Here is a 26,820-nt window from a genome sequence, read left to right on the forward strand (position 1 = left end):
CCTCGCGTGTGCGGCGGCCAAAAAGTGGCTCGGACCGAATTCAGAACATTTTCCAACATTCCCCTCCTCTTTCATTCCATTCAATCCCTCTCTAATAGCTGGTCTCTACCTGCTCGACCTTTTGTTCTGTTCCAGAGCAGGGAGCGTGGAGCGTGGAGACTGGATTCAAGGTGGACTTGTTCCCAATTTAGCTTGAGAGGAAAAAAGATCACTCAGCTTACGCTCATCTGAAGGGGTTAACAACAGGGTGAGTCGCGTCCTTTTGAGAGGGGGAGGAGATAAAAGTGAGATTCCGGAGGAACCGCTGTGTTGAAACACCGGCCAGCAGTATCTCATGCTGCTGCTGCTGCTGCTGCTGCTGCCTGTTCCAAACATCCCATGGAGACTCACATAGCTAGTCTGCGCTACTCAGACAGAGCTATTCCGCTCTTTCATGACGCGAAGTGCTTGCCTCCGTTCCAGACTCTTTGTATCATTTATTCGGACCGAATGACAGAGTCTTGGCTTCCTACCTTCTCTCATTGTGCGCTTTCCTCCCCTCCTCCTCTCTCTTGAGACCTGCAAACGAATCACCCGACACGAGTTCCAGCTGCTGATCATCCGCTCGACTCTTCGCCCGTCCCACCTTCGCTGCCCACGATCTCACTCTCCCACGGACCTATCACACACATCACTCTCGCACAAATCATGTGAGCTTTGACTCCACTCCCTCTCCTCCTTTTCCTTGGACACACCAGCTGATCATCTTCTTCCCACCTACCTTGTAAGATATCCCCTTCACCCGGACTAGACTGCCTTCAAGGCACTGTTGGACTCCACCTAACCGACCACCCCTACGACCAGTCACCTTTGGTCTCTGTTTCGCTCTTTCACACTTCTTCTCCTTCTTCTTCACCACCCTTTCTCTACCTCTTTCTCTTTCTGAACAAAGTCAGTCAGTACCCAGAGCGAAACTTCTCTTCGTCTCCTTTCCTCGATCTCAACATCGCTCTGATCCTTATCCAAGCGTCTTCCGCTCTCCGCCTTGTTCTTCGTTGCTCAGACGAGTTGTATCTCGTTCTTTCCCACGTCGAGCGACCTCGATCCCTTCCAAAGACACCCCTTGTGCGCCTTTGCACATCTGTAGTCTTTCCCACAAGCCAATCTTCTCGCTTTCTCTCTGCTTTAGCCAGCTTCAGTCGCTTATACTCTGCTTTTACTGTCTTCACTTCCCCTACACGTCGTTATCCTTGCCTTTGACGCGACTTCATCCTGCACTTTTCCTCTCCCCTACCGCAACCACAACCCGTCACTGTGATCCGCTTTGCACGATGAACCCATCTTACGCTCCTCCCTTGGACACGATGCGATCCACCTCCTCTGGTGACATCACTCCTCCTCCCATTCTCGCAACGCCAAACCTCTCGCTCATGTCTGGTCACACGCCTCAATCGTACATGCACCACCTGCCTCATCACAGGCCTGTCCTCTCACCCAATTATCACATTGGTAACATTCAAAAGCCATCTCCAGGACAGTATTCACACATTCATTATCCTCACAATAGTCCAGGAGGTCATTACCTGCCAAGTGGTGGACTCAACTTGACGGGGGTTCCCAGTGTCGAAGGTCTCAACGACCTCGAAGCTATGAAGGTGATTTGTGCTCGGCGTTAACTCGACTGACTTTTCTTTCTTCAGCGCGCGCTAGACATCTCTTCACTTCCATCCAATCCGATTAGTGGTCTAGCCCCGCATATAGAACCCTCGACGTCGTCTGCATCTGCATTCGAAAACATACCTCCCAAAAAGGCACGAACATCTCCATCTTATCCCACGACAAGTCTATCCGGAACGCCAATAACTGCCACGCACCCAAACGCCTCAAGGTACACTCCAGGCCAATATCAACCTTTGCCTTACATGCCAAACGGGATCAGCACGATGAATGCTAATCCTGCGTCGCCTTTGACTCTCGGAGGCCCACTATCGACCCCTTCTCAGCCAACCAATGGTGGGCCTCAGAGCCCTTATATGGGCATTGTCAATGGTATGGGTATGAATTTCGGGTACCCCTATATTGTGAGATGAGGCGTGAAGATTATCTCGACACGATCTAACACTTGATCAGGGCTTCAATCCCACATCACCTATTGTATCGCCCTCGATGAACCCCGCTGCCATGACTGGTAACTATGGGCCCGCCGCCGCTGCTGCCGCTGCCGCCGCCGCTGGTAACACGACTGGCCGTACAGTCTACGTTGGCAATTTGCCATCGGGTGAGTGTGGAGAAGCCGAACACGGTCCCAGCCCGCTCACAAACCACTCAGAGGCGTCTGTCGACGAGCTTCTCAATCTCGTCAGATTCGGACCGATCGAACAGGTCCGATTGCTACCCGAAAAATCCTGCGTGTTCATCTCCTTCCTAGACGGGTCCACTGCCGCCGCATTCCACGCCGATGCATCCGTCAAGAAGCTCGCTCTCCATGGTCAAGAACTCAAAATTGGCTGGGGTAAAGCGTCTAATGTCCCTCCTTCCATCGCTATCGCAGTGGCCTCCAATCAGGCCACTCGAAACGTCTTTGTCGGGAATCTTCCTGAAGATATGAACGAACAAGATTTACGAAATGTCTGCAGCAAGTTTGGACCCATTGATCAGGTCAAGATTGTCAGGGACAAAAATATTGGATTTGTGCATTTCTTGAGCATCTCGACGGCTATCAAGGTGAGCGATATAGCTTGGCAGGTGTTGACCGGGTCCAGGTCGTCCAGCAGCTGCCGCACGAGCCGGGTTGGGCGGAAAGACGCGTCAACTATGGCAAGGTGAGATAGATCCTCGTGTCTGATCGTAAGCGCCGACTGATGTATCCAGGATCGATGTGCCTATGTGCCCAAGGCTCAACAAGCCGCCGTTCAAGCAGCTCAGGCTCAAGCTGCCGCCGCCATGTCGTCTCAGCACGCCCAGATCTCGCCTGGGTCGCCCTTCTCCCCCTTCACTCCCATGACACCAGGCTTCAACATGTCAAACTTCGGTTCTCCCTCTGGCTTTGCTTCGCCACTATTCGGCGGCGGCCCATCATACCATTCCCCGACGTCGTTTAATGATCCATCATTCGCTGCCCAAGGTGGCAATCGAAATATCTACCTTGGAAATATACACCCGGACACCACAACCGAAGAACTATGCAACAACATTCGAGGCGGAGTTATTCAACAGATTCGGCATTTGAAAGACAAGAATATTGCATTTGTGACCTTTGTCGAACCACAAGCGGCCAACACGTTTTACAATTGGGCTATGAATGGCTTGACGATTGGTAGCAGGAGAATAAAAGTTGGATGGTGAGTTGTGCTTTTCACCGGCTTGAGGCGCGCTGACTCAATGACACAGGGGCAAGCATTCTGGATCGATGCCAAATAATCTCTTGGCTGCCATCCAAAGTGGAGCAAGTCGAAATGTCTATCTCGGTCAGATTACGGACTTTGATATCTTCACGATCGACAAGCTTAGAACCGATTTCTCAGAATACGGAGGTGAGTTGAGGATGTATGGACTAGGCTTCAGGATCTCGTGCTGATGGCAAGCAGACATTGAGATGATCAACTTTTTGACCGAGAAGGGAGCAGCATTTGTCAATTTGTGAGCTGCTCTAGCCGTGTGTCGATCCAGGCTCACTATTCTGCAGTACCTCCATCTCGTCAGCTCAAAAGGCCATCGAGGGAATCAAGTCGAAATCCGAGTACGAAGCTCTCCGTATATCTTACGGCAAAGACAGGTGTGCCAATCCCCCAAGGGGAATGATGTGAGTTTCGGGTCAGCATGTGCCTTCACACCACTCTGATCACCTGTCGCCCATCACAGGCAAACACCCAACGGTCAATCCTCCAGCCGCCCTGTCAACCCTCGAGCTAGCTCTTCCAACGATGCCAATGATCCCATTTCTGCAAAGATCGCAGCAATGGAGCGGAGTGCGGCAGCAGATAATGGTGATGGGTCTTCAGGGGTATCGGGACCGAATGGTCAGAGTGGTGCGGCGCACCAAGGCGCAGCAGGAGCTGCCGATGTCAAGATGGAGTCGGTTGAGTGAGCGAAAAAGCGAGCAGGCTAGGGCGGCTGCAAGGGGGAGGATAAGAAGAGGAGATGCGATAACGACTGTGATTCGAGATGAGATAAAGAGATGCGTTCTATAAGATGATGCGAGTTAGAGTGATAGTGAGAGAGCGAGACAGACAGACAGACAGACATGTATACACAGTACCGTTCTTTGAGCGGTGGGCAGTTACATATGTGAATTTGAGCTAAAAGATCAAGATGATGATGATGATGATGTGTTGCATGTCTGATTGCATGTCTAGATAGTATCGGCCTCTTCCTCACTTGTCACTCAATTTGTAGCTCCATTGCCAGGCGACCTGCATATCCATTTTCCTCCTCTGGTCCTTGGTCGTCCCTTCCCAGACGCAATTTGCGAGACTCCTTCTCGAATGGGTCGTCGCAGATATGTATCAAACTAAACCAAGAAGAATATATCGATCTCATACTGTACGCAATGGAATATCAGCAGTGGGCGGTGTACTCAAACTCCAATAAGAGACGTTCCTTCTTGTACGTTTTGCCCATGTTTTTCGATGAACGGATGAACGTGCTCGAGACAAGAAGGGGGTGTATCAAGAAGCTGAGTGATCCTGATGAATACCGTAATACCCCCTTTCCCCCTAGGGACGGATCCTTTCATATAGCGCTGACGAATCCAAATTCAGTCCATCTGGTTGTCGTTTTATTCCACATTGTCTTCCCTTTTAGCCGTGTGTCCGAGCCTGTTCCAAAACTCTCGTGATTATATGAAGTCCTTTCGATCCATTCCCATCCCCAAAGCCTGGTGTGGCTCCTAGTCTCCACGAGGCAAACGTTTCCCGGCGCCGGATCTCGACCGAGAGTTGCGGCCGATTCCCGTAGTGCCTGATCCAGAACGAACATCACCCCATTCACGAGGTCCCATGGATCTCCAACTGACCATATCGTTGGGTCCTTGACCTTGACCATATCGTCTTCCTCCTCCTCCTCCTCCTCCTCCTCCTCCTCCTCCTTCACGACGACCTCGGTCCGCCCATTCACCCTTCCTCCAGCCTCTGACAGGCGTCGAATTTGAGGTCCTATTGCCTCTTTCTTCGGGTTTCCCACCGAGGTTCGTAGGCGATGTAAAGCCAGTCGACGAGGATCCAGATTTCGTAGGCGTGTATCCTGACTCTGAGCTTGAATCGACTACCGTAGCCGCGACAGTGGCGCCGCCGGTAGTGGGTGTGGTTCGGATTTGAAAGGGGGTGAGGGAGACTTCATTGAGCCTTGTAGTGGCGTATTCGATCATGCCACTGTCCATGCGAGGGATGATCCCTTCTTCTTCCCATGTTTGAATCCGAGCGCTAAGTCTTTTGCCAACGGGAGAGTGGATGATTAACGGAAGCATAGGGACAATGATGGACAGCAGGAGATCTCGTTGATCAGGTTCAGCACATCGCAAGGCAGTCTTCGAGATGCGTCAGCGTCAACATGTATGGCATGAGGTGCCACAATGGCTCATACGTCGCGATACAGTACCCACCTGCAGAGGGAAATTCCCAAAAGCATCTTGCAATAACATGCGGACATTGTTAGACCCATCAGGTCGAATGTCAATGAGCTCTGTGATGAGATCTCGGAGGTCTTGTCCACTCGAGCGGGTGACAGCCTTCTCACAAACATTGGAGGCAAACTTGTGTCTCGCCACTAATGCACTATCAATGTGTGCTCCAGTCAACACATGGTCACTCACGCCATACTATCTGTCCTTTCATCTTCGCAACGACCTTTCGACGATCCCTTTCTGACCCAGTATCAATCACACTCTGTACGACATAGTCTGATCGGGAACGTTAGCACCGGTAACAGACTGAGTGTTCCATCGCTACTTACTCCCAAATTGATCTTCGATCAGCTTGGTCGTCACACTCTCAAACTCGTCCAGGAGAGCCTGCTTGTGTGGCACATCGTCCATCTCAAACGTCTTTTGGAGTACGCGACATCCATACGGATGAGCAGCAAGTTCTTCAATGTGTCCCAAGAAGGCATACGTAACAAATGCGGGCGGGCCTAGCTGGATCAAGAGCTACATGTACGAATTGGTCGTCGTCAGTAAATTCAAGGAAAGAACCTCATGTGACCACTACTCACCTGTACAACGTGATTTGCATTACTCGACTTGACGCAGTCCAAGATGTTTGCTTCGAGCTCTACGACGAGCTTCTCACGCTGATCGAGAAGAACATGCTGGAAAGCCTTCTGAACGACCTGGAATGAAACGGAATCAGCTGGCCGTCAAGTCGATTTGTGGCGCCGACTCACCCTGCACCCGTACATCTGATTCGACAGCTCGTAGATTGATCCCTCCATCTTCTTAGCTAGTGCTGCCTTTTGCCTCTGATCGCCAAGCTCAAAGACCTTCTGAATGACATAGTTTCCAAACACATCCGTCATGAGCTGAAAAGCATTCGCCAAGATCTCGTCAAACATCTGTGGCCCGGCCCGTCAGCCGGTCTCGTAAGCAAGCAAGGACATTCGCCAGACTGCCTCACCTTCTGTCGCTCGTCCGACGAGCACTCCTCCAGCTTCTGCTGGATGAATCGTGACCCATGGGTGTCACCTGAGAATTCTGCAATATGGCCGTAAATGTCCTGAGGGAGAGGATCAGATGCGAATCTACCGTAGGATTTATCGTACGCACTTTCAGTGACCACTTCTTGGTCATCTTGGTGAGACGGAAGTCCTCGAGCACCGCACTTCGTGGCGCTTCGAAGATTGACCGCCTCGTGGTGGAGGACGATTTGATTCCCATTCGGATGGGACTGGTGGGCGTTCGAGGATTGTAGGAAGTAGTACCTCCACTTCGGAGACCAGTGATAGTGGAGAACGAATTGAAAGAGCCTTCAGATAAGGTGTCAAGATCGCGTCATGCGTTGCCGTTCGGATAGCAGGCCCCTCAAAAGACTCACCATGATTGAGACCTCCCCTTGCGCTACCAAATGAACCCACTGGGGATCTGGGGAAGTTACCAGTCCGATGTGGCGGAGTGTACGTCGTAGGTCCAGATTGAGAATGACTGAGCGAGGCTCGACCCATAGGTCCATAAGACGAGTTCTACAGTTTATCATGAGCTTTGCACAGGACGATTTGAATCGAAACTCACCTGACCAGACTTCTTCTTGCTATCCGAATATGGGGGCGTCCAGTACCCCTGAATTTGGTTCCCGTAGATACTGGTCTGCTGCTGCTGAGGTGAGAGCATGCCACCTGTGCCATTGAAAATACCATCAGAGATGACTCGGTATATTCCATTGGCATTGTGAGGCGTCTGATTCGACCCATTGATTTGAGACATTGCATGATGAAGAAGCTGCTGTGAGTGCGCCTGATGATGTCCACCTGAACCTTGTCGCTGATCCATCTGATTGTTGGTGGAAAAGCCTGCAGCAGCGATTAAAGCGGCATCCAGATGCGCAGCGCCGAATGGACTGTCTGGTATGCCTCCGTTGGGATGCTGAGATAGCAAGTCCGGCGGAGGACCGCCATAAGAGTAAGGTAGACCAGCTGGTCCACCGATATTTGGATTTGTAGGTGAGAATGGAGGCCCGAGGGTATGGGCGCTGTGGAACATGTATTGGTCGTCTGTTTGAGACAGCAGAGGAGGAGGTGCAGGTGGACCAGGCTGGTAATGCATGCCGATCAGTTGAGCAGAAGCGGGCGGTGGCGCGTGTGGAGCATGGTGAAGAGATTGGTTGTGATGGTGGTGGTGGTGGTGGCTGTGATGCTGTCCAGGGATGGCAGAAGGGATGTTGCCACTCATCGTCATGGTCGTAAGGAGACCTTGGGAGTTGGACGGGGTATTGAGGTTGGCAAATGTTTCATGCGCCGGGGATTGAGAGGGCTGTGGAGACATGTAAATCTCGTCAACGAGGGAGATATTGTTCAGTTGGTTGACGAGGATGTCGTTGGGGTCCGTAGGCATCGGAGGTGGCGGATTGGCCATGCTGGAGATGGCTTGGTGGGTGAGGAAGGGGAGGAAGGGAAACAGGTTAAACGGGAGGCCGAGTCGCTCGTTGTTGTGATGGACCTGGCAGAATTGTCTTGTGAATTGGAGAGGATGCGGTCCTGATAGCTGTCTCCAGGCAGTATAGGACAGGAATCAAGAGAGAACGATTGAATGCTCGAGTGTTGAATTACGCTCAATGTATTCCAACAACAGCAACAGCTGACGCGAGTCTGAGTCGAACGATATGGGATAGCGAGAGCGGGGAAGGAATTCTCGAGTGACAATGTCAAGCAAGTCACAAGACTGGGTAGTCGCAGCGAAAGTGAGAAGTATCGCCAGAGAGATGTTGATCAAACAGGTTTGATACAGACTGAAGGGATTGGTGGTAGAATAGCGGGTGTGGTATCGATTTGACCTTGACTTCGTTCTACAGTGTCATACAGGTATGCCACAGAGAGCCAGGAGGGGGGAAAGGGAAAGGGTGACCTCAATGTCGGGACGACATGATGGCTGATGGTGGTGGTCGGTTTTGGGCGGTTCAGAGTGAAAGTGGCAAGGGAGGTAGAGGTGGCCAGGGGAAGGCGAGGCGAGGCGAGTCGCGTACGTGCTCACAGGGATAGGGAACAGAAGGAAGTGATCAAAAATAAAGAGCACGAGTCAATGAGGTTCACCTCACACTTCACTCCTCGCGTCGAGTAATCGGACAAGGTGAGGTTGAGGCGTGGTACATTGATGGACGAGAGAAGCTCCCGAGTCGAAATGGGACGACGCGCGACGAGAGAAAGGATCCACGTCAAGAGGAAAAGGGCTCCACTTCACCCTGAGCGTGGTCGATCGCCTCGAGCGCTACTTCCTTGACGACCGACCCGATGGGAACTTTTGGATCGCCTTGGAATGGTTGTAGTGAGGGAAGAGATGAATGAAGTGAATGGGTGAAGGGCGAGTGATACCTTAAAGGTAGACGATCGATGATGGTTGGATGGATGGATGTATTGGCAATGCAGTCAGTTTCAAGGTTGTCCACCTTCTAAGCGATCGAGCTGGCTGAGTCGTTTTTGATGGGGCGAAGAGAGTAGACCAAAGGCAGCGATGGGAAATGGGACACAGGGGAAGGGGCGAGATAAGGGGTATATGCGAAGTGAACATGGAGAGAGTCGGTGATGAAGATACTGAGCATACTGAGCAGCAGCGGGTCAGTAGACATTCGAGCAATGAGCTGCAGGTTGGAGGCAATGATGACCTGTTCCGTTGAGAAAGAACCTGGAGACGCTGACAGCAGCCACCGAGTCTCTCTATGTTTCTCATATCGATCTCAGCTCGCTTGATTGTAGTTATTCCGTCGGACCTGGACTGCCCACCCCTCCTCCTCCCTTTCCCAAAACACTCGCAAGGGCGTGGCGCTCCCTGGCCCCGTGTAGTGAGAAAGGTGGTCCTCTCCCGGGTTCCCAAAGGCAGGGTAAAGGGGATGGTGGAATAGGTAGTGATGGGTCCTCGAATGGCGTGTTGGGAAGACGCCAGGCCTTGTATACCTCCCTCCCGTTAGATGAGTGAGCAGGTCAGAGAGCTATCGATACCTCGTGTCAGTGGTGAAGTGAGTGATTCAAAGTGCTGTGTTTTGAATGCACGTTCTCTTTCCCGCTTTCCCCCTCAAAGGACTATCTAACCTGCCATGATGAGGCCGGAATAACTCAACCAACCTACATATTAACCCCCCTTTGATGCATGTCCTCCCCTTCCCTCTGTCCCTCTGTCTCTCTCTCGATCATCGAGTCGAGACACACCGAGATGGGCCATGAAGTGAGTAGGCACTGGAGATCCGGCCGGGTCATCTCGAGTCGCATGACCTTGGCATCTTGAGGGTACCTCGACAATGTGATCAGGTACGTCCCGGCGCTTTAATGAGCCAATGGGATGGGTCAGTGAACAGCACAAGGACTCTTGAGAGCGTCTGCAGCTCGAGAGGACACACACGCACACAAATCGTCAGCGGCAGGCATGGTGCTCAGGATGATCTTCTTGATCCTCAATCGTCTATCAAATCACCATGAAGTTTTTCCTGGAATTTCACGCTACCCATTTTTTCAGTATGCTTATCTCTCGACCGGGGACATGTTGCACTGTCATGACCTTACACTATTCTGGACCAGCCAGCATGTACCCTCGCTGCGAATGAAAATGCCTGTATACATGAAAGGATGAAACAAAGCTCTGACTGTACCGTCTATGATGGGTAGTCTCCCCCGGCAGAAGTGCAGCCGCAGAAGAGCGGGCAAGGGGAAAGAGACCGGGTCTGAGAAGGAGAAGGAGACTGGTGACGATGCGACCGGCCATTCGACCTGTCGATCTTTGAGTAAATGGGCGGTTGAGTGGGAGGAAAAGAGACGGGGGGGGCAATCGTGACTCGTGCTGGAGATACTCGACGAAATGTTTACTCTGCAGAAGAAGAAGAAAGGAAGGGTCAGCAGATTGTTCTTCCTGTTGCACATCGGCTCATACTCACGTTGTGCGCACTGTACTCCTGCTGGTCGACCATCTTCTTCATCTTCATCCATCTCGTCCCCAGTCACACCTCCAAACGTGGACTTTCTCTGCCTGTCGTTCGGTTCCTCCAATGTCGTCTCTTCGATATGCAATTTCTTGTCAAACTTGGCCATGGGTTTACGAGCTGGCAACGCTTGTTCGAGCATAGGGATAGCGGATGGGTCCATGTGGTCTGGGAACTTGACGTTGATGTGAACGTACAAGTCACCAGGTTCGTGATGTCTGTAGGATGGCATGCCTTGACGAGAGATGACCTTGACGGCGCCTGCAAAGAAGAGAACCAAATGAGCGGAAAGAATCATTGGCGAGGCGTGTGTGATATCGCCTTGCTCTCTTGCTCCACTTACCCGGCTTGATGACCTCTCCCGGCACGATGACCACATGTAAAACCCTCTCGTCCAAGTGTTCAATGGCGAATTCTCCACCTCCCAAAGCAGTCAAGAGATCCACTTCCGCCTCACACAACAGATCATCCCCCTTTCTCTTGAACCTGGGGTGTTCCTTCTCCTCCAAGACAATGACCACATCGCCAGGTATGATACCAGGTTGTTGATCCGATTCGCCGGCGAATTTGATCTGTTGACCTGATCGCATACCCTTGTCGATGTGGACTTCGAGAACTTTACGTTCTGAAATGGTCTTCTTGCCCGTGCACGTCTTGCACCGATCCTTCGGGTTCATGACCTCTCCAGTTCCTTCACATTCATTACATGGTTGTTGGATTTGTTGCATCATCGGTCCAAGTTGTCGTAATGTCACTCGAACACCTTGACCTCGACAGGCTCCACACGTTTGAACAGCTCCCTTTTTGCCTCCACGACCTTCACACGTCTTGCAAATGACTGATTTGGAGAGAGCGAGTTTTTGAACCTTGCCTTTGTACAGGTCTTCGAGGGAGACGGAAATACGGTGGACCAAGTCTTTGCCTTTCCGTGGACCGCTGGGTCGGCCTCCTGGAAATTATGATCAGCTTTTCCTCCTCTACGCCCCCCCCCCCCCCCCCCTCTGGGCATCGCGCTACGCACCACCGCCGCCGAAGAATCCACCACCACCACCGAACAGCTGTGAGAACAGATCTTGGGGATCCATTCCGCCGCCCATACCTCCGCCTCCTTCCAATCCGGCTTTTCCCATTTGGTCGTATAATGACCTCTTGTTACCATCGGACAAGACTTCGTACGCATGAGTCAGCTCCTTGAAGAGCTCAGGGTCACCACCCTCTACAGAGAAACATCAGCGGAGGCGAGTAAACGCGGTGAGCTACATGACGCTCACTATCGGGATGCGCTCTCAGAGCAGCTTTTCTGTAAGCCTTCTTGATCTCATCGTCGCCGGCATCTGGGCTGACACCGAGGGCGTCGCTAGGACGGTGTGAGCTGTGCTCAGAGGAGGTCAGAGACGCGATACAACTCACTAGTATTCTCTACAAAATCACGATGAGACGTGCATGAAGAGTTCGTGGTGCAACGGGTCAGATTATGAAGACAGTGGGATATGAAAGGTGGGCGGGCGGTCCAAGCGAGGCGAAGCGTTGAAAACGTGACCAATCGACCAATGAAGCAAGATACAGCAAGAGATCAGATCAGTGTTGGACTCTAGGCATGCTCTACACATCCACTCACGTCTCCTTGACCATGCTGAATGGCACAAATCACACGCTAGCGCAGTAAAATGTGAACTCGGGGATGATGTCTTTTGGATGTTGAGAAAGGGGCTTCAACAAAAGTTTGAAAGCAGTGGCGGTGGAAGGATGAGGGACCGGGAGAGAAAGGGCGGTTGCGGTGACCGTTGTAGTCGCTCGCCTTGGAGGGAGTCGAAGTACGCGATGAGATCCCAAGTGAAACGATGCTTGCCCTCGATGAATGCCAGGACTGTGTTTGTTACTGATGACTACTACTGAACACCGATGTTGCTGAGCCGCGTCTCTGTGTAAAAAAAGTTATCGAGAACTTTCGGTGTCTGGCCCGAGGGTGAGACGGGGGGGCATATCCTCCACGTGGGACAGGCAGTGACGTGGGCATTTTGGGAAACTGCCGGCATATCTTATCACTCGATTTGTTGTTGCAGGCCATTGGCTGATGACTGGCAGATATCCCATATCAGAGCAAAACAATTCACCATGGCCATATCACCTGCAGCCGTGGCTGGACCTAGTGAGCTGGCTGAACTAATATGTGCCACCTTGAAACTCACGGACTCATAGGCCGCCCTGTGGATCCAATATTGCAGACCATAGTGGAGACGAACACCTTTGAGTGGGTTTCCAAGGGGGTCTATCCTCGTGTGCCGTATCACGTCTGACATTGTTCTTCGTTGCTCTCTTTTCTTCTCTCTCAGGTGCGACTGGGAGACTCTCAAAGATCATTTGACATCCTCCTTGATATCCACTGTACCCCTGTTCCTCTCTCAGAGACCTAGGAAAGCCTATGTTCATCCAGGAGGCACGAATCTCCGTCCAGTTGATATTCGGGCCGCTTCTCCATCCCCTGCGAGAGAAAGCTCGCGCCTGGATACTGCGCCTCCATCTGATTCTCTCCTCTTATCACCTGATCATCCGACGACCGATCTGGATCCACCCCTCCCATCATTCGGATCATCTACTGAAATCAATGGACTCAATGGCGGCACTGGATCAGGATCAAGTGGAGGAGTAGGAGAAGGAGGAGCAGAAGATGATCCCGCATCATCACCTAATGGGATGGGACTCTCATCATCTTATGACAGTATAGAATTCAAACCTTCTACAGTTGGAGGATTGATCATACCTCCTTTCCCACCTCTCGACCCCAACCGAAAGAGATCAGAGGGTTCTCTACCGCCACTTGGAAGCGTAGGCACTGCTGGTACCATCAAAGCCAATGGACACGCTAATCGATTCGAGGAAGATTGGGACGAAGAGGTCGTCATCGGCGGTAAGAAATTACCTGAATGGATGGATGAGGTGGAAGGGAAAGAAGAAGTCGAGAGGTTGATAAACATCTTGGATGAAATGGAAGAGTGAGCTGAATCAGAGACACGTACACACACACGAAATCAATCTCGTCGAGTGATGAAGCTGATGATTCATCGCTCAGTCCCCCATTTACCATCCAACGTATTGCCGAACTCTTGGTCTCACCGACTCGGATTCACACATCCCTGGGTAAATTCCTCCGAGCCATTGAAAAGTCTCTCCTCGTCACTTCATCTTGGGAACCTCCCTCCTACATCCCCATGCCAATGTCTCTCATCGCACCGACGGAACCTGTCTTTTCGGCCGCGTCTTCCTCTGCATCACCCGCTCGATCTACGATAAGTCTAGACGACGAAGAATCCATGATGCCACGTGGGAGCGCGACACCCATGTTCTCCCCTATCACCTTCTTCCGTGAAGAATCGACGGATGGAGATATGGAGGTGGATTTGTCTGAGCCCATGACTGGCCAACCTGGAGAAGATCATCAGGCTGTACGAGCAGAAGATGGGTTGATGAGTCCTTTGCTGCTTGGTGATGAGAGTCCGAAGCCGAATGATGGACCTGCATCGGGAGAGAATGTAGATGGCGGATTCAAGTTTGCTCCAGCACCTCAAGTCAGGAGTCCGACGCCAGAGCCAGAACAAAGCCGCGGTGGTGGTGGATCGAGCGCGAACCCGAATGCCTTATCCCTGTCCGGCAGCATATCTCTAGAAACAGGGGAATCCTCAGACCCAGGGAACCAACCGTATCTGGGTCGAGTCGATGAACTGGATACTGGACCAATGGTATCTGCTCCGGAACTAGAAGGGGAAACAGCTCGAGGAGCAGGCGAAGCTGGGAACATGGTGCAACATGGGATGAGCGATCGTCCTGTCCCGCTTAGCAGTACGACGGTTGTCAAGGACGAAGAGAGGAAGATTGCGCCGAAGCCAAAGACCCTGGAGGAGAGATTCACATCGGGGTCAGGGGTTGAGGAAGAGAACGGCGAGAACAAGGCTGGCGAGGCTGAAGCAAAGGATGATTAAAAATTCTACTTGGGGGTTGATGGACTAGGTGCAACACGATGACGGGCTGCTCGTCAGATGATGCCAGCTCCCTGGCAATTCGGTCTCGTCATCATTGTATGCATAGATCAGACAGGAATGATTTAGGTCACCTGGCTATGGCTAGATCTGTTGATGATCCGTTATTGATTGACGGGGTCCTCAAATGCTTTGCACAGTCTCATGAGATGGTCGATCCCTGGATTTGATAGACTGTCACGAGCCGAGACAGTCAGCGCCGATCATGTGAAGGCCCACCGGATCTCATGACTCACTTCCGGCCCCGGACCCAGGGAGGGTTGCGAATGCAGCTTGCTCCACCCCTTCCTCCGTCAATGACTTGTAAGCCTCATAAGACCCTTTTATCCTCTTCAAGAAACCTTCGACTTGAGAAACAGGTAAGAGCGCAATGACAGCTCCGCCCCATCCTCCACCTGTCTGCCTTGCGCCGAGAGCACCTTGAGCAAGGCAAAGTTGTTGAAGTTGATCCGTCTCGTCACACGTACATTCATATACGTCTTTACAGCTGGCGTGGGATTGCGTGATGAGGTCTCCTAATTGTTTCAAGATGGGGTCGGATTCAGAAGTCGAAGATGATGGCTCGATAGAACGACAGAGGGCCGAAAATTTAGATACACGGAGACTCTCTTCGAGAGCGTGTTTCAGTCGACGGTGAAGATGAAAGTAGGTTGCTCGGACTGAATGAGCGAAGCGAGAGGAAAGCGTGAGCAGAATGAGCTGATGGCTACCTTCACACCATCTCCCGCTTCTTTTTTCCTCACTAACTCACTTTCCAGAAACTCGAGGAATGTCTCCCTGAATGCCGCTTCCTCCATTCCACTCGCAGCGAGCATATCTTCCCTCGTCCAACCTTGAGTTCCCTTGTACCCATTACCCAGTACTCGATCGACCTCGCCTAGAGCCTTTTCATACAATTCCACTTCACTCAGCCCTTTCCCTCCCTCCCAAAGGTCCAAAGCTTCCCTCAACCAAATCCTACCTTCGTCTCCTACTTTACCCTTGAGTCGTGGCGTTTGGTCCAAACCCCAAGCGTGACATAAGAGCCGAGTCGCAATGATACACTCGACGACTCGGAGATTGTATTGTTCAGGCGCTCCGGTGGTAAGTGCGTGTGTGGCGACAGAGTTGATGATGCAGACGGCAAGGGAGGAAGGGAGAGGGAGGGGAACAGGTTTGAGGGAGGGGTAGAAAGAGAGGTGAATGATGGCATTGGAGACGCACAGGGCAGAGGCGGCTTGCTGTGAGTGAGTGAGGGGGCGCGGAAATCGAGCGGACCCAACATATCGATAGATTCAGGTGAGTGAGGTAGGTGAGATTCGCGAAGCAAGGAGTGTATCAGTTTCAACAATTCTGCCGGGCAGCAGTCTGGCCTGCCATGCCATGGCCTGCCGTCGTACCACTCACGTCCATTCCACCTGTCCTTAGTCCCATGCGATGCTCACTGGCCATTGCCATGCCTACGACATCACCTTTTGAAACTCCTTCGGTGAGGCCATTGGCGACGAGAAAGACGATACTGGAAGCAACGACGAAAGCGGCGGAGCTCTGCGAACAGATATCAGCATCTTCAAGACGTTGAAGGTCCCCCCATTCCCTCCGGCGCTGCCTCACTCACACTTAGACCAGAACCCGGGGGCACTGTGCCGGAGACCAAGAGATCCATCCCAATGGGTTCCTTGCCATTCCTGTCCACGCCAGATTTAAAAAACTCTTCTAGACCTTCTTGAAGCGCTACTTTGAGGTAATTGTCCCATCCTCCCCCGTCCTTAGGCGATACAAAGTCGACATGCCAGCCCCGCTCGGATGGCTGATGAGTCATTTCAAAGGATGTAGCCTTGAATTTGAGAAGAACATTGGCCAATCGGACCCGTTTGGTTCCTGATCGAGGGCGGAGAGCCATGAGGATATCTTGTTCGATAGCGGCGGGAAGAACAGGCTGAAAGGTGTCAGCAGAGGCGCAGCACGTATTGGGGTGTGTCTTTTGGACCGGTTGAGCCCTTTGGACCAGCACGACCCAGTACATCTTCCCACCACACGGACCGAGTAGTCACTCACAAACAAGGAATAATCAATATGCTCTCCGAGAATGTTGACTCTTCCGGGAGCTCGGATGATGAAAGCGGGTTCATCTCCATAAGCTGTTTTGAAGCTCTTCGAGAGGTCATTCCAGCGTTGACTAGGTAGGTCATGTTGATATCAGTATCAAATGCTGCAACAAAGCTTGATATGTGGGCTGTATGACCGGCGACGACGCGGTTCACTACCACCAAACCCTCCCCACTCACCCTTCCCGAAGGACCGCCTCGCGCGAGGGGTAAATCTCGGACAAGTCGTTGAAGATGGGGACTGGGAGTGATTCTGCCATCCTTCAGTCTCTCACAGTGATGTGGAAGAAGAAAAACAAATGGATCTGCCAGAAGAAGGGAATATCTGCTTTACAGGTTTGCATACGCTCGCTCCATGGCTTACTACATGGCCATTCGCTGCCCCCTTCGTTCGCTCGCTCGCTGGGGGTTGTAAATTTTTCCCAATTACCGTTCTTTCGAATCTTTGAATTCCCGTTTATTCGGCCCGGCAGCCGGTCTCGGTCTGTGGGGCACCAGATCAGCCGAACTGGGCGGGGGCGGGGGATGCTGCAATGTGAGACTTCTGACAACCTCGCCTCTCTTTTGGGATCATTGCCTCCTTGGCACTCTCTCAGAGTTGAATCAAGTGGCAGGTCATAGATCCTGGCGACCTCTCGGCCGAACATCGTCCACCTCCCCTCCCCCTCCCCCAAGACAATTTTTCGCTCCTCCCCCACTTTTGACATCCGACACCTGTTCAAGCCCATTTCGTGTCGCACATCTGTCTCTGCTTAGACTTGGCAGACTACGGTAGCTCTTGGGGGAATCCTTCTGCCGATATCGGCTGGACTTGGGGAGAACATACATATCTGTGAGATAGTGTAGGGAGGGTGTTGACACGCCACAAGTTCCCTTGAACCTGTATCTGCTTTTCGGCTCCAAGGACCTCCATCTACCTACCATTCATCTGCTATACTTGCAACCGTTGACCCTCACACCTTCGTTACCATTATGAAGCTGCTACTCACTGGCGCGAGTGGATCCGTAGGCTCTCACACTCTCAAATACCTCTTGGCCCGCTCGCACGACATTACAGCCGTGGATATAGTTGCCATTCCCATACCTACTCTGTCATCTACCTCTGCGACCGATCGACCGCCTGGTCAATTGACCACCGTGACGTGTGACCTGGCCGATTGGAAAGCTGTCGAGGAGCTTTTCGCTTCGCAAACTGTACCGTTCGACGGTGTCATTCATTTTGGAGCTATCCCCAATCCATTATACCATGACCCCAGGATCGTCCACAATGTCAACGTCACTAGCAGTTACAATGTACTTCAGACAGCTGCATCACACGGCGTCAAGAGAATCGTACAGGCAAGCTCGGTGAACGCCATCGGATTGAGTTACACGCCAGAGGGTCATAAGCGGGTGGATACGTTTCCGATCACTGAGGAGGAGCCAATCACAGCGGTGAGTGGGATATGATGTTCACCATTCATATGAAGTGATCTCGCTGAATCTAGTTCTCACAGGAAGACGCCTACGCGATCTCCAAAGCGTGAGCTGCCCCCTCCCCCCCCATCTCCTCATGCTTCTGCGCTGACTCATCCCTTGCAGCGCCTGCGAGCTCCAAGCCTCCGCCCTTTGCCGGTTTTACCCTGACCTCCGTATCGCCTCTCTCCGCTTTCACATGTGTAAACCAAACTACGCCGAGTCCATCGCTCATTCGCGGGTCCAAGATCTCTTCGCATGGACATCCATGGCCTCTTGCGCTTCAGCTGCACTTCTGTCCATCACCTCGGAGGGATGGCACGGGCATGAAGTGTTCAACATTACCGCACCGGAGATCGTTTTTCAAGGTTTACCTGACGATATGACGGCCGGACCGAGTGCACTGGAAGCCATTGAGACGCATTGGGGTGGGAAATACAGAGTCATCAATAAGGAATGGTGGGCGGATCATCCCAGAAGATCCGTTTTCGACAGTACGAAAGCGGAGAAGATGCTCGGGTGGGACCATGACAAGGCGGACGAACAGTGCTGGTGAGGTTGGGAAGGGAAGGGCACATGCTCCCTAGTGTGGAGCCAGGTGCTCGCATGCAGGTCAGCATCAACCCGCCACCACCACCACCACCACCACCCTTTTAGTTGTATAGGCTATTGCTTCTGTATCTTAATCAGATTCCCGGTCTTCATGGAGATGATTCGAAAATGGGTTTGTGTGAAATGCATGTGATTTGTGCTGTACTCCCTTTTGGCTTGTGGTCCATCCAGTCTGGCTTCCAAAAACTCTGGAAACCATGCTCAAGGCTTCTCTCGCAGTGACTAGGCAATGCCCCGTTAGAAAATGGCAGATCCTCAGCTGTATGTCCCTTCAGAATCTTCCGGCGAGACATACCCGACCCGTCTCATCGATTGTCAAGCATCACATTGCAGACTCGCACGCTGGCTCTTCACCATCTTCATCCGGCAACTCGTACACCGTTCTCAGTCCGAAGTCCCGTGTGAAATTACATCAAGTCACAGGTACAACCTCGGAGGACGTTCAAAGAGCTGTAAAGACAGCGTACCTCGCTCAACCGGGGTGGGCTTCGACATCGATAGAAAGGCGAAGCGAGATCGTACGTGAAGCTGCAAACTTGATCAAAGATCGCCAGAGCGGATGGTACGATAAGCTTGCTAGGTCAGATAGAGAGGAGACATCTGTATCGGATTTCTGGGCGGACCAACAATTGAACGATGTCGTGCAGTTCATGGATACTTTGGCGGACGTAGCGGGAGACACGTTGAAGTCGACAAAACGAGTGGAAGGGCATCGTGAGTGGTCGTCGTCCAAGCGGAGCCGCACACGATGCTCACACTTCTAGACTCTGTGTATACGCAGCGAAAACCATACGGTGTCTGCCTAGCCATAGCAGCATGGAACGCGGTGAGATGATCCTCTTTGCATTTCACCTTTGTCATTAAAGACGCTGAACCAAGCTACGCTGTCTCAGGTCCACCTGTTGACATCCCGAGCAATCATCACGCCTCTCTTGGCGGGCAACACCGTGATCCTCAAGACGTCTGAATACGCTCCTCGGACTCAACTCCTATGGGCCGAATTATTGTTCGAAGCGGGTTTACCTAGAGACTGCTTGACAGTCTTACATTCTTCGAAGGAAGATGCAGGCTGGGTCGTCCCTGAGTTGATCGCAGATTCACGGGTCAGGTGAGTCTGATTCACAGCTACGAGCTCTTGGCACACAGAGACCCCCATCTGACGATTCATCCAGACACGTCAACTTTACTGGCTCGTCGGGGACCGGCTCAATCATCGCTTCCCTCGCTGGGAAACACTTGAAACCTAGCATTATGGAATTGGGAGGTAAAGCTCCAGCGCTGATCCTCCCCGATGCAGATCTTGATCTCGCCGCAAATCATCGTGAGTGATCGCAGGGCGCGGCGCGACGAGCATAAAGTGCTGCGACTTATATACATACTCTTACACCGCTCAGTCCTTTTCGGAGCTTGGATGAACGCTGGTCAGGTCTGCATGAGTACGGAACGCATTCTGGTCCCTGAAAGCCAATACGATGCGCTCGTCGAGTCTCTCCGCAAGGTCTGGGCATCCGTCAAGGGGAGCAAGGTTTCAGCACCCAAGGTTTTATGCGATATAAAGGCAGCCGAAAAGGTTCATGACATGATAGAAGATTCCATAGGTAAAGGAGCGAAGGAGATCCTGTCGTATGATCAAGTCGCTCTGGCCTCCTCGGACCAATGGACAGTATCTCCTAACATCTATGGACCCATCACGAGCGATATGAGGTTGTATATCGAGGAATCTTTCGGTCCCATCAGCGCCGTAATCCCCGTTTCTGGTGGAAAAGGAGCGGATGAGCGGGCTACCACGGACAAAATGGTCGATATTGCCAATAGCTCATCGTATGGATTATCAGCGAGCGTTTGGAGTCGAGATGTCGAGAAAGCAATGATCGTTGCGAAGAGGTTAGAAAGTGGAGCAGTGCACATCAATGGACCTGTGAGTCAGTCCACTTATTGGCCAACCCCCCTCCCCTCCCCCGCGCGCGCTCGATATTGACAGAAATCTCTTAAGACTTGCTTTGATGCCCCTCTCACTCCGCACGGTGGATGGAAACATTCCGGTTGGGGTCGATTCAACGGACCAGAGGGCCTCCTGGGATTCACTCAGGTAAGCTGAGATCCTATGCGAACCAATAATGATGACGATGCTGACTCTTGCGTGACAGCTTCGATGTATCACAACACCTACGACAGATCCGCACGCATTACCATTGGAATTGCTCATACCTTAGCCCGAATTTATGCCAGACCAAAAAGGGGATACGATGAACACATCATCATCGTCGTCATGCTCGCGCGGATCTCCCGTTAACTACTGCACCCTTTCCTTAGCATCAGTGCTGCCCCTTAATATGTCTACAAAGCCGCTGTCCTTCCGGCTGGAGCCGAGGTCGATACGTGACATCTTGCAGTGGGAGTCAGATATGAGCGAGGGCTAAAATGCCATCATGCATGTGATTGTACCGCAAATATCCGTACACTCTTATCATCACTGCAACTAGCCAGGAGAGGTTTGTGAGGATTCCAACAGAGTCGGTTAAGAGGACCGACATGAGATATTCTGAGCAGCTTATGAGTCATAATCCTCCTCAAGGAAGGAAGGAAAGATGACTCACGTTGAGTCGAGTCTGAGTGACAGACTCGGTTCACTTTCCGCATCTGACACCCGGTAGATCTCAATGATACCCGTTTCCAAGCCCACGGCGAGGAGTCCCCGAGCACAGTGCACGGCCGTAGCGCCTTCTTCAAGTTTGATCGTGCTCTGAAGAGTCGCGCCATCTTCGGTCAATCTCCAGATCTTGACCTATCATACAATATTCAGCTGCAGATCCAAACACCTGAGCAGCTTGCGGACCCACCGTTTTGTCCCTGGACGCAGTAGCAAATGAATGCTTATCGATCCAACAGGTATCCAAAATCATCCTCGAATGGGCCTTTTCCTCTTTCGCCCAAGGTATGTAGCCTGACAGACGGTCAGCCTTTTGGCAAAGAATTTGTAACTTTCCGTCTTACATCGCGCATCCCGCTTGAACATTGTCCATCCTCTGTCCCTCGAACACGTCAAGATGATCTCATCATCCTCTCTGAAGGCTATCCGCGTGACTGTCAAAGTGTGACCGGCCAGTGGACGGCCGAACTCATCCCATGTTTCAGTGGAATTTAACCGTACGACAGCATGTTCTGCCGAACTGGCTTTGCAAGCCGTCGCAACAAATTTGCCATCATGAGAGGTCGCGACGTTGACGAGCTGGCGATAGAGTTCGGTCTGAGCGAGAACTGGACATGAAGATTCGGACTCTCGATACTCACCTCGTAGCCGTGACCGTAGACTTTCTCAATCTCGGGCCAGAGTGTAGACATTGCCAGAACTTCTTCCGTTGGCTTTGAGCGAAGAGTCTCCGAGACAGCATCACGAGCTTCATGTGGAACCCTTGGGGCTGGGTGATCGGATATCATCGCCTCTGGCGTGATCTCGTTTCAGCTAAAAATCCTCATCCGGCGTCTCCTTGAGACAACTGACCTTTGCCCAAGGCACGATTGGAAAGACCCAACGGCGGGACAGTGGCTCCTCGAGGTCTACTAGTCTGAATCGGTAAATTAGTCAGAATGACACTCGTGCAAGTTCGAGTTACTCACCGTATCTCCGACATTTTGTACTATGCCCATGGCTCCTAGGGACTCGACAAAACCTCCAGGGGCATCGAATACCCTCGCAACCTTTTCGTCTGCCGTGCTGATGAATCTCAATGGCGAGATGAATGAGACATCTGTCATATCATAACCGTGGATCTGCGGTCGCGCAATTTCGGCCCAAGTGCTGGGCCCAGCTTCTGAAGGTATACAGGCGTGTATACGGGACGTCTGATCGGATCTGTGCTATGCTGTCAACTGAGATCCATGAAAGTGCTTTAGTGACTCACGATACGGAAAGCAGGTAGTTTCCATCCTGATCCCAAGTGACAGATTTGACTTCTCCAAAGTGACCCGTGACTCCTGCTCTGACATCCCAGACTCCAGGCTTGCCCTCTATCCATCTCTCCCATCCTCCTGTCCAACCACTACAGCAAACGCTCTTTCCTTTCTTTCCCCATAATCCACCAAAAAGACCCATCTTGTGTCCGCCTAATGACCCAAAGCGATGTTCCGGAACCCAGATACCGGCGGAGGACGGCTCCCAGATGACCATGGAATTGTCCATGGACGTGGACAATAGAGGTCTCGGTGAGGAATGGCTGGAGGAAGGAGGTGCGGGATGCCAATGGACATTGGTTACTCCCGATTCGTGCCCGATCAGTAAAGCCTCAAGAGTCACGTTGAAGTAGTGAGATCTGAAGCGAGAGTCAGTATCACCCACGTCACCCATCCTAACCATCGTCACATACGCTTTTCTGTGCTTGACGTGAAGTAAATGCGAAGTCGTTGATAGCGACCCTTCGCCGAGCTTTTCCTCCAATTCGTCAAGTGCTTCAAGACCCCCTCGAGCCGTCTTCGGGGGCAAGGTAGCTGATATTCTCCAGAGTCGTATATAATGGTCTTGACTGCCAGAAGCGAGCATCAAATCTTCAACAGCAGCTGATTCAACGGATTGGGAGCGAATGCCAGGAGCGGTCGTAAATGACAAAGCTCGGATCCAATTCTCGTGGCCCTCTAACATTGTAGCGAGTTCAAACTGATAGGATTGGATGGGCATGTCAGGACTGGGGACGAAAAGAGGCTTTGTAATTTTGGGTACAAACTGACCTCCGAATCGTTGTGTAGCCATAGTTGGATCCGCTTGTCAGTGCAGCCGATCGCGAGGACCACACCTAGGGAAAAGTCAGCCAGACAAGAGGTCTCATGGCATTCTCGGCGCACTCTGACAGCCTGGCAATAGAGCCATCTCAAAGTCAAGAGGGAGTTTGCCCTTGATGTCCAACTTCTGTACGCTCGTGACACGATCTTCGTCCAGCTTCCACAGTTTGACCGATCCATCCGCACATCCGACGAGAATGTGATTTGCGAGTGGACTGTCAGATGGACCGATACCCAGCGCAGAAATGGAGTCGGAGGCATGCGCATCAAATGTGACAGCACAGGAGTACTGGCAGAGTCAATGTAGATGAGCTTTCGGGAAACGATCGTCACAGAAGAGACTGACCTGTCCCCTGGTCGTTTCTCGCCAAACGCGTACCTGTCCAGTGGTATCTCCCGAGACGAACTTGTTCTCTCCTGAGCTGCTCCCTTGAAGGTATTTTATTTTGGTGACATCTCCGGGATGGCCAGCCAGAGTGGCATAGACACCAGATTCGTGCTCGTTCTGAGGGTTCCACGTCAGCTCAAAGTGGATAGGTCGCCCTGTCCAGTCCTTCACCCACCTCTGTATCCCAAAGACTGACGAGCTTGCCTGATCCATAAGCTACGATACCATCAGGTGCAGCGGCGGAACATGACGCAGAGTGATTTGCACCAGTTGCAATATACTGTGCGCTGACTTGGATGGCCATGGCAGCTTGATCAGACCTGCCGACTGTGCCAGGTGATGTCCAGCTTTGGATGTGGCTACCTATACAGAAGCACCAATTGACCTGTAAATGTTCATTTGGTCGACCTCCACCCCAAGTTTCAGATTTGAATGTGTGTGTGTCACGTGTCTTGAGGTGACGTGGCATTTAAGTTGCTGACTGGTGGTGAATGGCAAAATGGAGACAAGAATCAGCAGGAGGCTTCAGTGATCTCGCTACGAGCGTGCATGGAAAGAGGGGATGCATGGAGTAGTAGCTGACAGAGTCTTGTGCTCTGACTTGGTAGCACCATTGCATTGCATAGCAGTTGCCAGATGTTGCCGCCGAGCAGTCCATCATATTATTTATTGCCAACCAATCAAAAAAATGAACCGGCCAATGAGAATTACAGCGATACAAAGCTGTTTGCTGTTGCTGTTCCTGCACTCTACATTTGCTGCCCATTCATCGAATTTCATTCAATCCTCAAATAGTCTATACCGGTCTTGACAAGAACCACTCGTCATGTCTGTCAACTCGTTGCTCCGATTTGGAGCAGTATGCCCCTTCTTGGGCCATACTACGCCCCAGACTCTGGGTGCATTGGCCAAAACACACGGTGTGAACAATATGTCATCGTTGACTACATCGGCATTGAGATGTCCCATGATGGGTCCAAAATTGGCTCAGATGGCACAGGCTAGAGCTTTCGCGAGCGTCGCTGAGCCCAAGGAGGTCGCAGAGATCCATAGGGTGAGTTTACAAACACACTTTGTTCGATCTGGGGCCACATCAGGCTAAGGTTTCTGGCTGACTCTCGATCGATCGCTTTTGTAGTCCAAAGACATCAAGTACGATCCTTCTCAAGCGGATAAATGTCCCCATGCCAAAGCTGCCAAGGAAGCCGCTGAAAAGGCGGAAAGGGAACACAAGCTCAGTACCTCGGACAAGGCTGCGGCGTTTGATTATCAAGGATTTTACCATACTGAATTGGACAAGAAACATCAAGACAAGTGAGTAGAGAAAAGTTTTCCCTCCAGCTCGGACGACCATTGACTGATGATCCCTCCTAGGTCTTACCGTTACTTCAACAACATCAATCGACTCGCTGCGAAATTCCCAGTGGCTCACACGTCCAACACTACCGATGAAGTGGACGTTTGGTGTTCCAACGATTATCTGGGGATGAGCAGGAACCCCGTCGTCCTTGGCACGATGAAGTGAGCTGTCGGCTTCATTGTCCGACGATCTCAAGCTGACTTTCCACAGACGCACTCTTGACCGATACGGCGCAGGAGCAGGCGGAACGAGGAACATTGCCGGCAATGGCGCCTTGCACCTCTCACTGGAGAATGAGCTCGCATCGCTGCACCGAAAGGACGCCGCATTGGTCTTTTCATCCTGCTATGTCGCCAATGACGCGTGTCTCGCGACGATTGGCTCCAAGCTACCGGGTTGTATCATCTTCTCTGATGCTCTCAACCACGCGTCGATGATCCAAGGGATCCGACATTCGGGAGCTAAAAAGGTCATCTTCAAGCACAATGACATGGAAGATCTGGAAGCCAAGCTTGCGCTTGTGCCCAAGGACACTCCCAAGATTATCGCTTTTGAAAGTGTGTATTCGATGTGTGGATCCATCGCACCCATCGAAAAGATCTGCGACCTCGCCGACAAGTATGGTGCCATCACTTTCCTCGATGAAGTCCACGCCGTAGGGATGTACGGTCCTTCCGGTGCTGGAGTTGCCGAGCACTTGGACTTTGAAGCGAACAATTCTACGCCTGCAGCAGAGACCATCAAGGGATCTGTCATGGATCGAATCGATATCATCACGGGTACCCTAGGTAAGGCGTTCGGTGTCGTCGGAGGATACATTGCTGGATCGGCTGGTCTCGTGGATGTCGTGCGATCTTATGCTCCTGGATTTATCTTCACCACCTCGCTTCCCCCTGCCGTCGTAGCTGGTGCACAAGCTTCTATCGCCTACCAAAGGGAATACAAGGGCGATCGACGATTGCAACAGATCAACACTAGAGAAGTCAAGCGACAGTTGGAAGAACTTGATATCCCCGTTGTCCCCAATCCTTCACACATCATCCCGGTTCTCGTCGGAGACGCCGCTCTCGCCAAGGAAGCTTCCGACCTCCTCTTGTCCAAGCATCACATCTATGTCCAGTCCATCAATTATCCTACTGTTCCCGTTGGCGAGGAGCGGCTCCGAATCACACCCACACCTGGACACACCACTGAACAGATGGCGCATCTCGTCCAGTCGATCAATAGCGTTTTCAAACAGCTCAACCTGAAGCGAACGTCTGACTGGGAGCAAATGGGAGGTCGAGCAGGCGTAGGAATACCCATGGCTGAAAAGGTGTCGCCTATCTGGACAGATGCCCAGTTGGGACTCGACGATGGATCGGCTCCCAAGCGACTCGACGCGGGTGTCAAGGGTGTCATCCGAAAGGAAGCCGTAACCATTGCTGAACAGAGATTGACGCATCTCCTCGGGGCTGCCTCTTCGTCCGCTCAACTCTCGGCATCCGCCTAAACAGTCAGACGGGGAGAGGCGGGATGGTAGAAA

The 26,820-nt window shown here is 51.9% G+C and overlaps 9 protein-coding genes across 9 annotated transcripts; 5 read left to right on the top strand and 4 right to left on the bottom strand.

Annotated features, from left to right (window-relative positions):
* Window positions 1-843: 843 nt before the first annotated feature.
* Window positions 844-3,934, top strand: BD324DRAFT_198107 (hypothetical protein). The gene is made up of 9 exons (XM_022012157.1): window positions 844-1,634; window positions 1,680-2,060; window positions 2,110-2,257; window positions 2,309-2,703; window positions 2,742-2,801; window positions 2,851-3,320; window positions 3,370-3,512; window positions 3,567-3,618; window positions 3,665-3,934. Exons 1-9 carry the CDS (start codon window positions 1,311-1,313, stop codon window positions 3,783-3,785), a joined length of 2,094 nt encoding a protein of 697 aa, XP_021868069.1. The 5' UTR covers window positions 844-1,310; the 3' UTR covers window positions 3,786-3,934.
* Window positions 3,935-4,841: 907 nt separating this feature from the next.
* Window positions 4,842-8,296, bottom strand: BD324DRAFT_198560 (armadillo-type protein). Its single transcript, XM_022012158.1, has 10 exons — window positions 7,199-8,296; window positions 7,005-7,149; window positions 6,737-6,936; window positions 6,588-6,686; window positions 6,358-6,525; window positions 6,187-6,303; window positions 5,929-6,121; window positions 5,789-5,875; window positions 5,579-5,742; window positions 4,842-5,503 (listed from the first exon to the last, which is right to left on the bottom strand). The coding sequence occupies exons 1-10, from the start codon at window positions 8,036-8,038 to the stop codon at window positions 4,868-4,870; spliced, it is 2,649 nt and encodes an 882-aa protein (XP_021868070.1). The 5' UTR covers window positions 8,039-8,296; the 3' UTR covers window positions 4,842-4,867.
* A 1,858-nt stretch (window positions 8,297-10,154) lies between these two features.
* BD324DRAFT_638513 (hypothetical protein) lies at window positions 10,155-12,585 on the bottom strand. Its single transcript, XM_022017123.1, has 7 exons — window positions 12,205-12,585; window positions 11,997-12,005; window positions 11,858-11,943; window positions 11,608-11,802; window positions 10,930-11,535; window positions 10,542-10,847; window positions 10,155-10,474 (listed from the first exon to the last, which is right to left on the bottom strand). Exons 1-7 carry the CDS (start codon window positions 12,216-12,218, stop codon window positions 10,470-10,472), a joined length of 1,221 nt encoding a protein of 406 aa, XP_021868071.1. The 5' UTR covers window positions 12,219-12,585; the 3' UTR covers window positions 10,155-10,469.
* Window positions 12,586-12,666: 81 nt separating this feature from the next.
* On the top strand, window positions 12,667-14,682 carry BD324DRAFT_638524 (hypothetical protein). Its single transcript, XM_022017124.1, has 4 exons — window positions 12,667-12,735; window positions 12,786-12,837; window positions 12,920-13,579; window positions 13,657-14,682. Exons 1-4 carry the CDS (start codon window positions 12,702-12,704, stop codon window positions 14,561-14,563), a joined length of 1,653 nt encoding a protein of 550 aa, XP_021868072.1. The 5' UTR covers window positions 12,667-12,701; the 3' UTR covers window positions 14,564-14,682.
* On the bottom strand, window positions 14,683-17,051 carry BD324DRAFT_595190 (ribosomal protein S5 domain 2-type protein). Its single transcript, XM_022013842.1, has 7 exons — window positions 16,888-17,051; window positions 16,658-16,778; window positions 16,218-16,538; window positions 16,007-16,147; window positions 15,372-15,840; window positions 14,857-15,279; window positions 14,683-14,794 (listed from the first exon to the last, which is right to left on the bottom strand). Exons 1-7 carry the CDS (start codon window positions 16,965-16,967, stop codon window positions 14,763-14,765), a joined length of 1,587 nt encoding a protein of 528 aa, XP_021868073.1. The 5' UTR covers window positions 16,968-17,051; the 3' UTR covers window positions 14,683-14,762.
* A 197-nt stretch (window positions 17,052-17,248) lies between these two features.
* Window positions 17,249-18,872, top strand: BD324DRAFT_638536 (hypothetical protein). Its single transcript, XM_022017125.1, has 3 exons — window positions 17,249-18,141; window positions 18,204-18,229; window positions 18,289-18,872. The coding sequence occupies exons 1-3, from the start codon at window positions 17,680-17,682 to the stop codon at window positions 18,716-18,718; spliced, it is 918 nt and encodes a 305-aa protein (XP_021868074.1). The 5' UTR covers window positions 17,249-17,679; the 3' UTR covers window positions 18,719-18,872.
* Window positions 18,873-18,909: 37 nt separating this feature from the next.
* BD324DRAFT_638538 (aldehyde dehydrogenase) lies at window positions 18,910-21,209 on the top strand. Its single transcript, XM_022017126.1, has 7 exons — window positions 18,910-19,488; window positions 19,539-19,600; window positions 19,668-19,882; window positions 19,947-20,095; window positions 20,169-20,692; window positions 20,768-20,863; window positions 20,922-21,209. Exons 1-7 carry the CDS (start codon window positions 18,972-18,974, stop codon window positions 20,985-20,987), a joined length of 1,629 nt encoding a protein of 542 aa, XP_021868075.1. The 5' UTR covers window positions 18,910-18,971; the 3' UTR covers window positions 20,988-21,209.
* On the bottom strand, window positions 21,202-24,239 carry BD324DRAFT_584516 (elongator protein; the record flags this gene model as incomplete). The annotated part of the gene is made up of 13 exons (XM_022013686.1): window positions 21,202-21,343; window positions 21,393-21,559; window positions 21,615-21,718; window positions 21,769-22,003; window positions 22,066-22,217; window positions 22,277-22,340; window positions 22,393-22,627; window positions 22,677-23,084; window positions 23,139-23,425; window positions 23,497-23,561; window positions 23,611-23,836; window positions 23,894-24,046; window positions 24,111-24,239. 13 exons carry the CDS (start codon window positions 24,237-24,239, stop codon window positions 21,202-21,204), a joined length of 2,367 nt encoding a protein of 788 aa, XP_021868076.1.
* Window positions 24,240-24,761: 522 nt separating this feature from the next.
* On the top strand, window positions 24,762-26,787 carry BD324DRAFT_653829 (pyridoxal phosphate-dependent transferase; the record flags this gene model as incomplete). Its single annotated transcript, XM_022018714.1, has 4 exons — window positions 24,762-24,989; window positions 25,074-25,249; window positions 25,310-25,456; window positions 25,506-26,787. The coding sequence occupies 4 exons, from the start codon at window positions 24,762-24,764 to the stop codon at window positions 26,785-26,787; spliced, it is 1,833 nt and encodes a 610-aa protein (XP_021868077.1).
* Window positions 26,788-26,820: the final 33 nt, after the last annotated feature.

This window comes from Kockovaella imperatae (genome assembly GCF_002102565.1).
Source record: "Kockovaella imperatae strain NRRL Y-17943 chromosome Unknown BD324scaffold_17, whole genome shotgun sequence".
Taxonomy (NCBI): domain Eukaryota; kingdom Fungi; phylum Basidiomycota; class Tremellomycetes; order Tremellales; family Cuniculitremaceae; genus Kockovaella; species Kockovaella imperatae.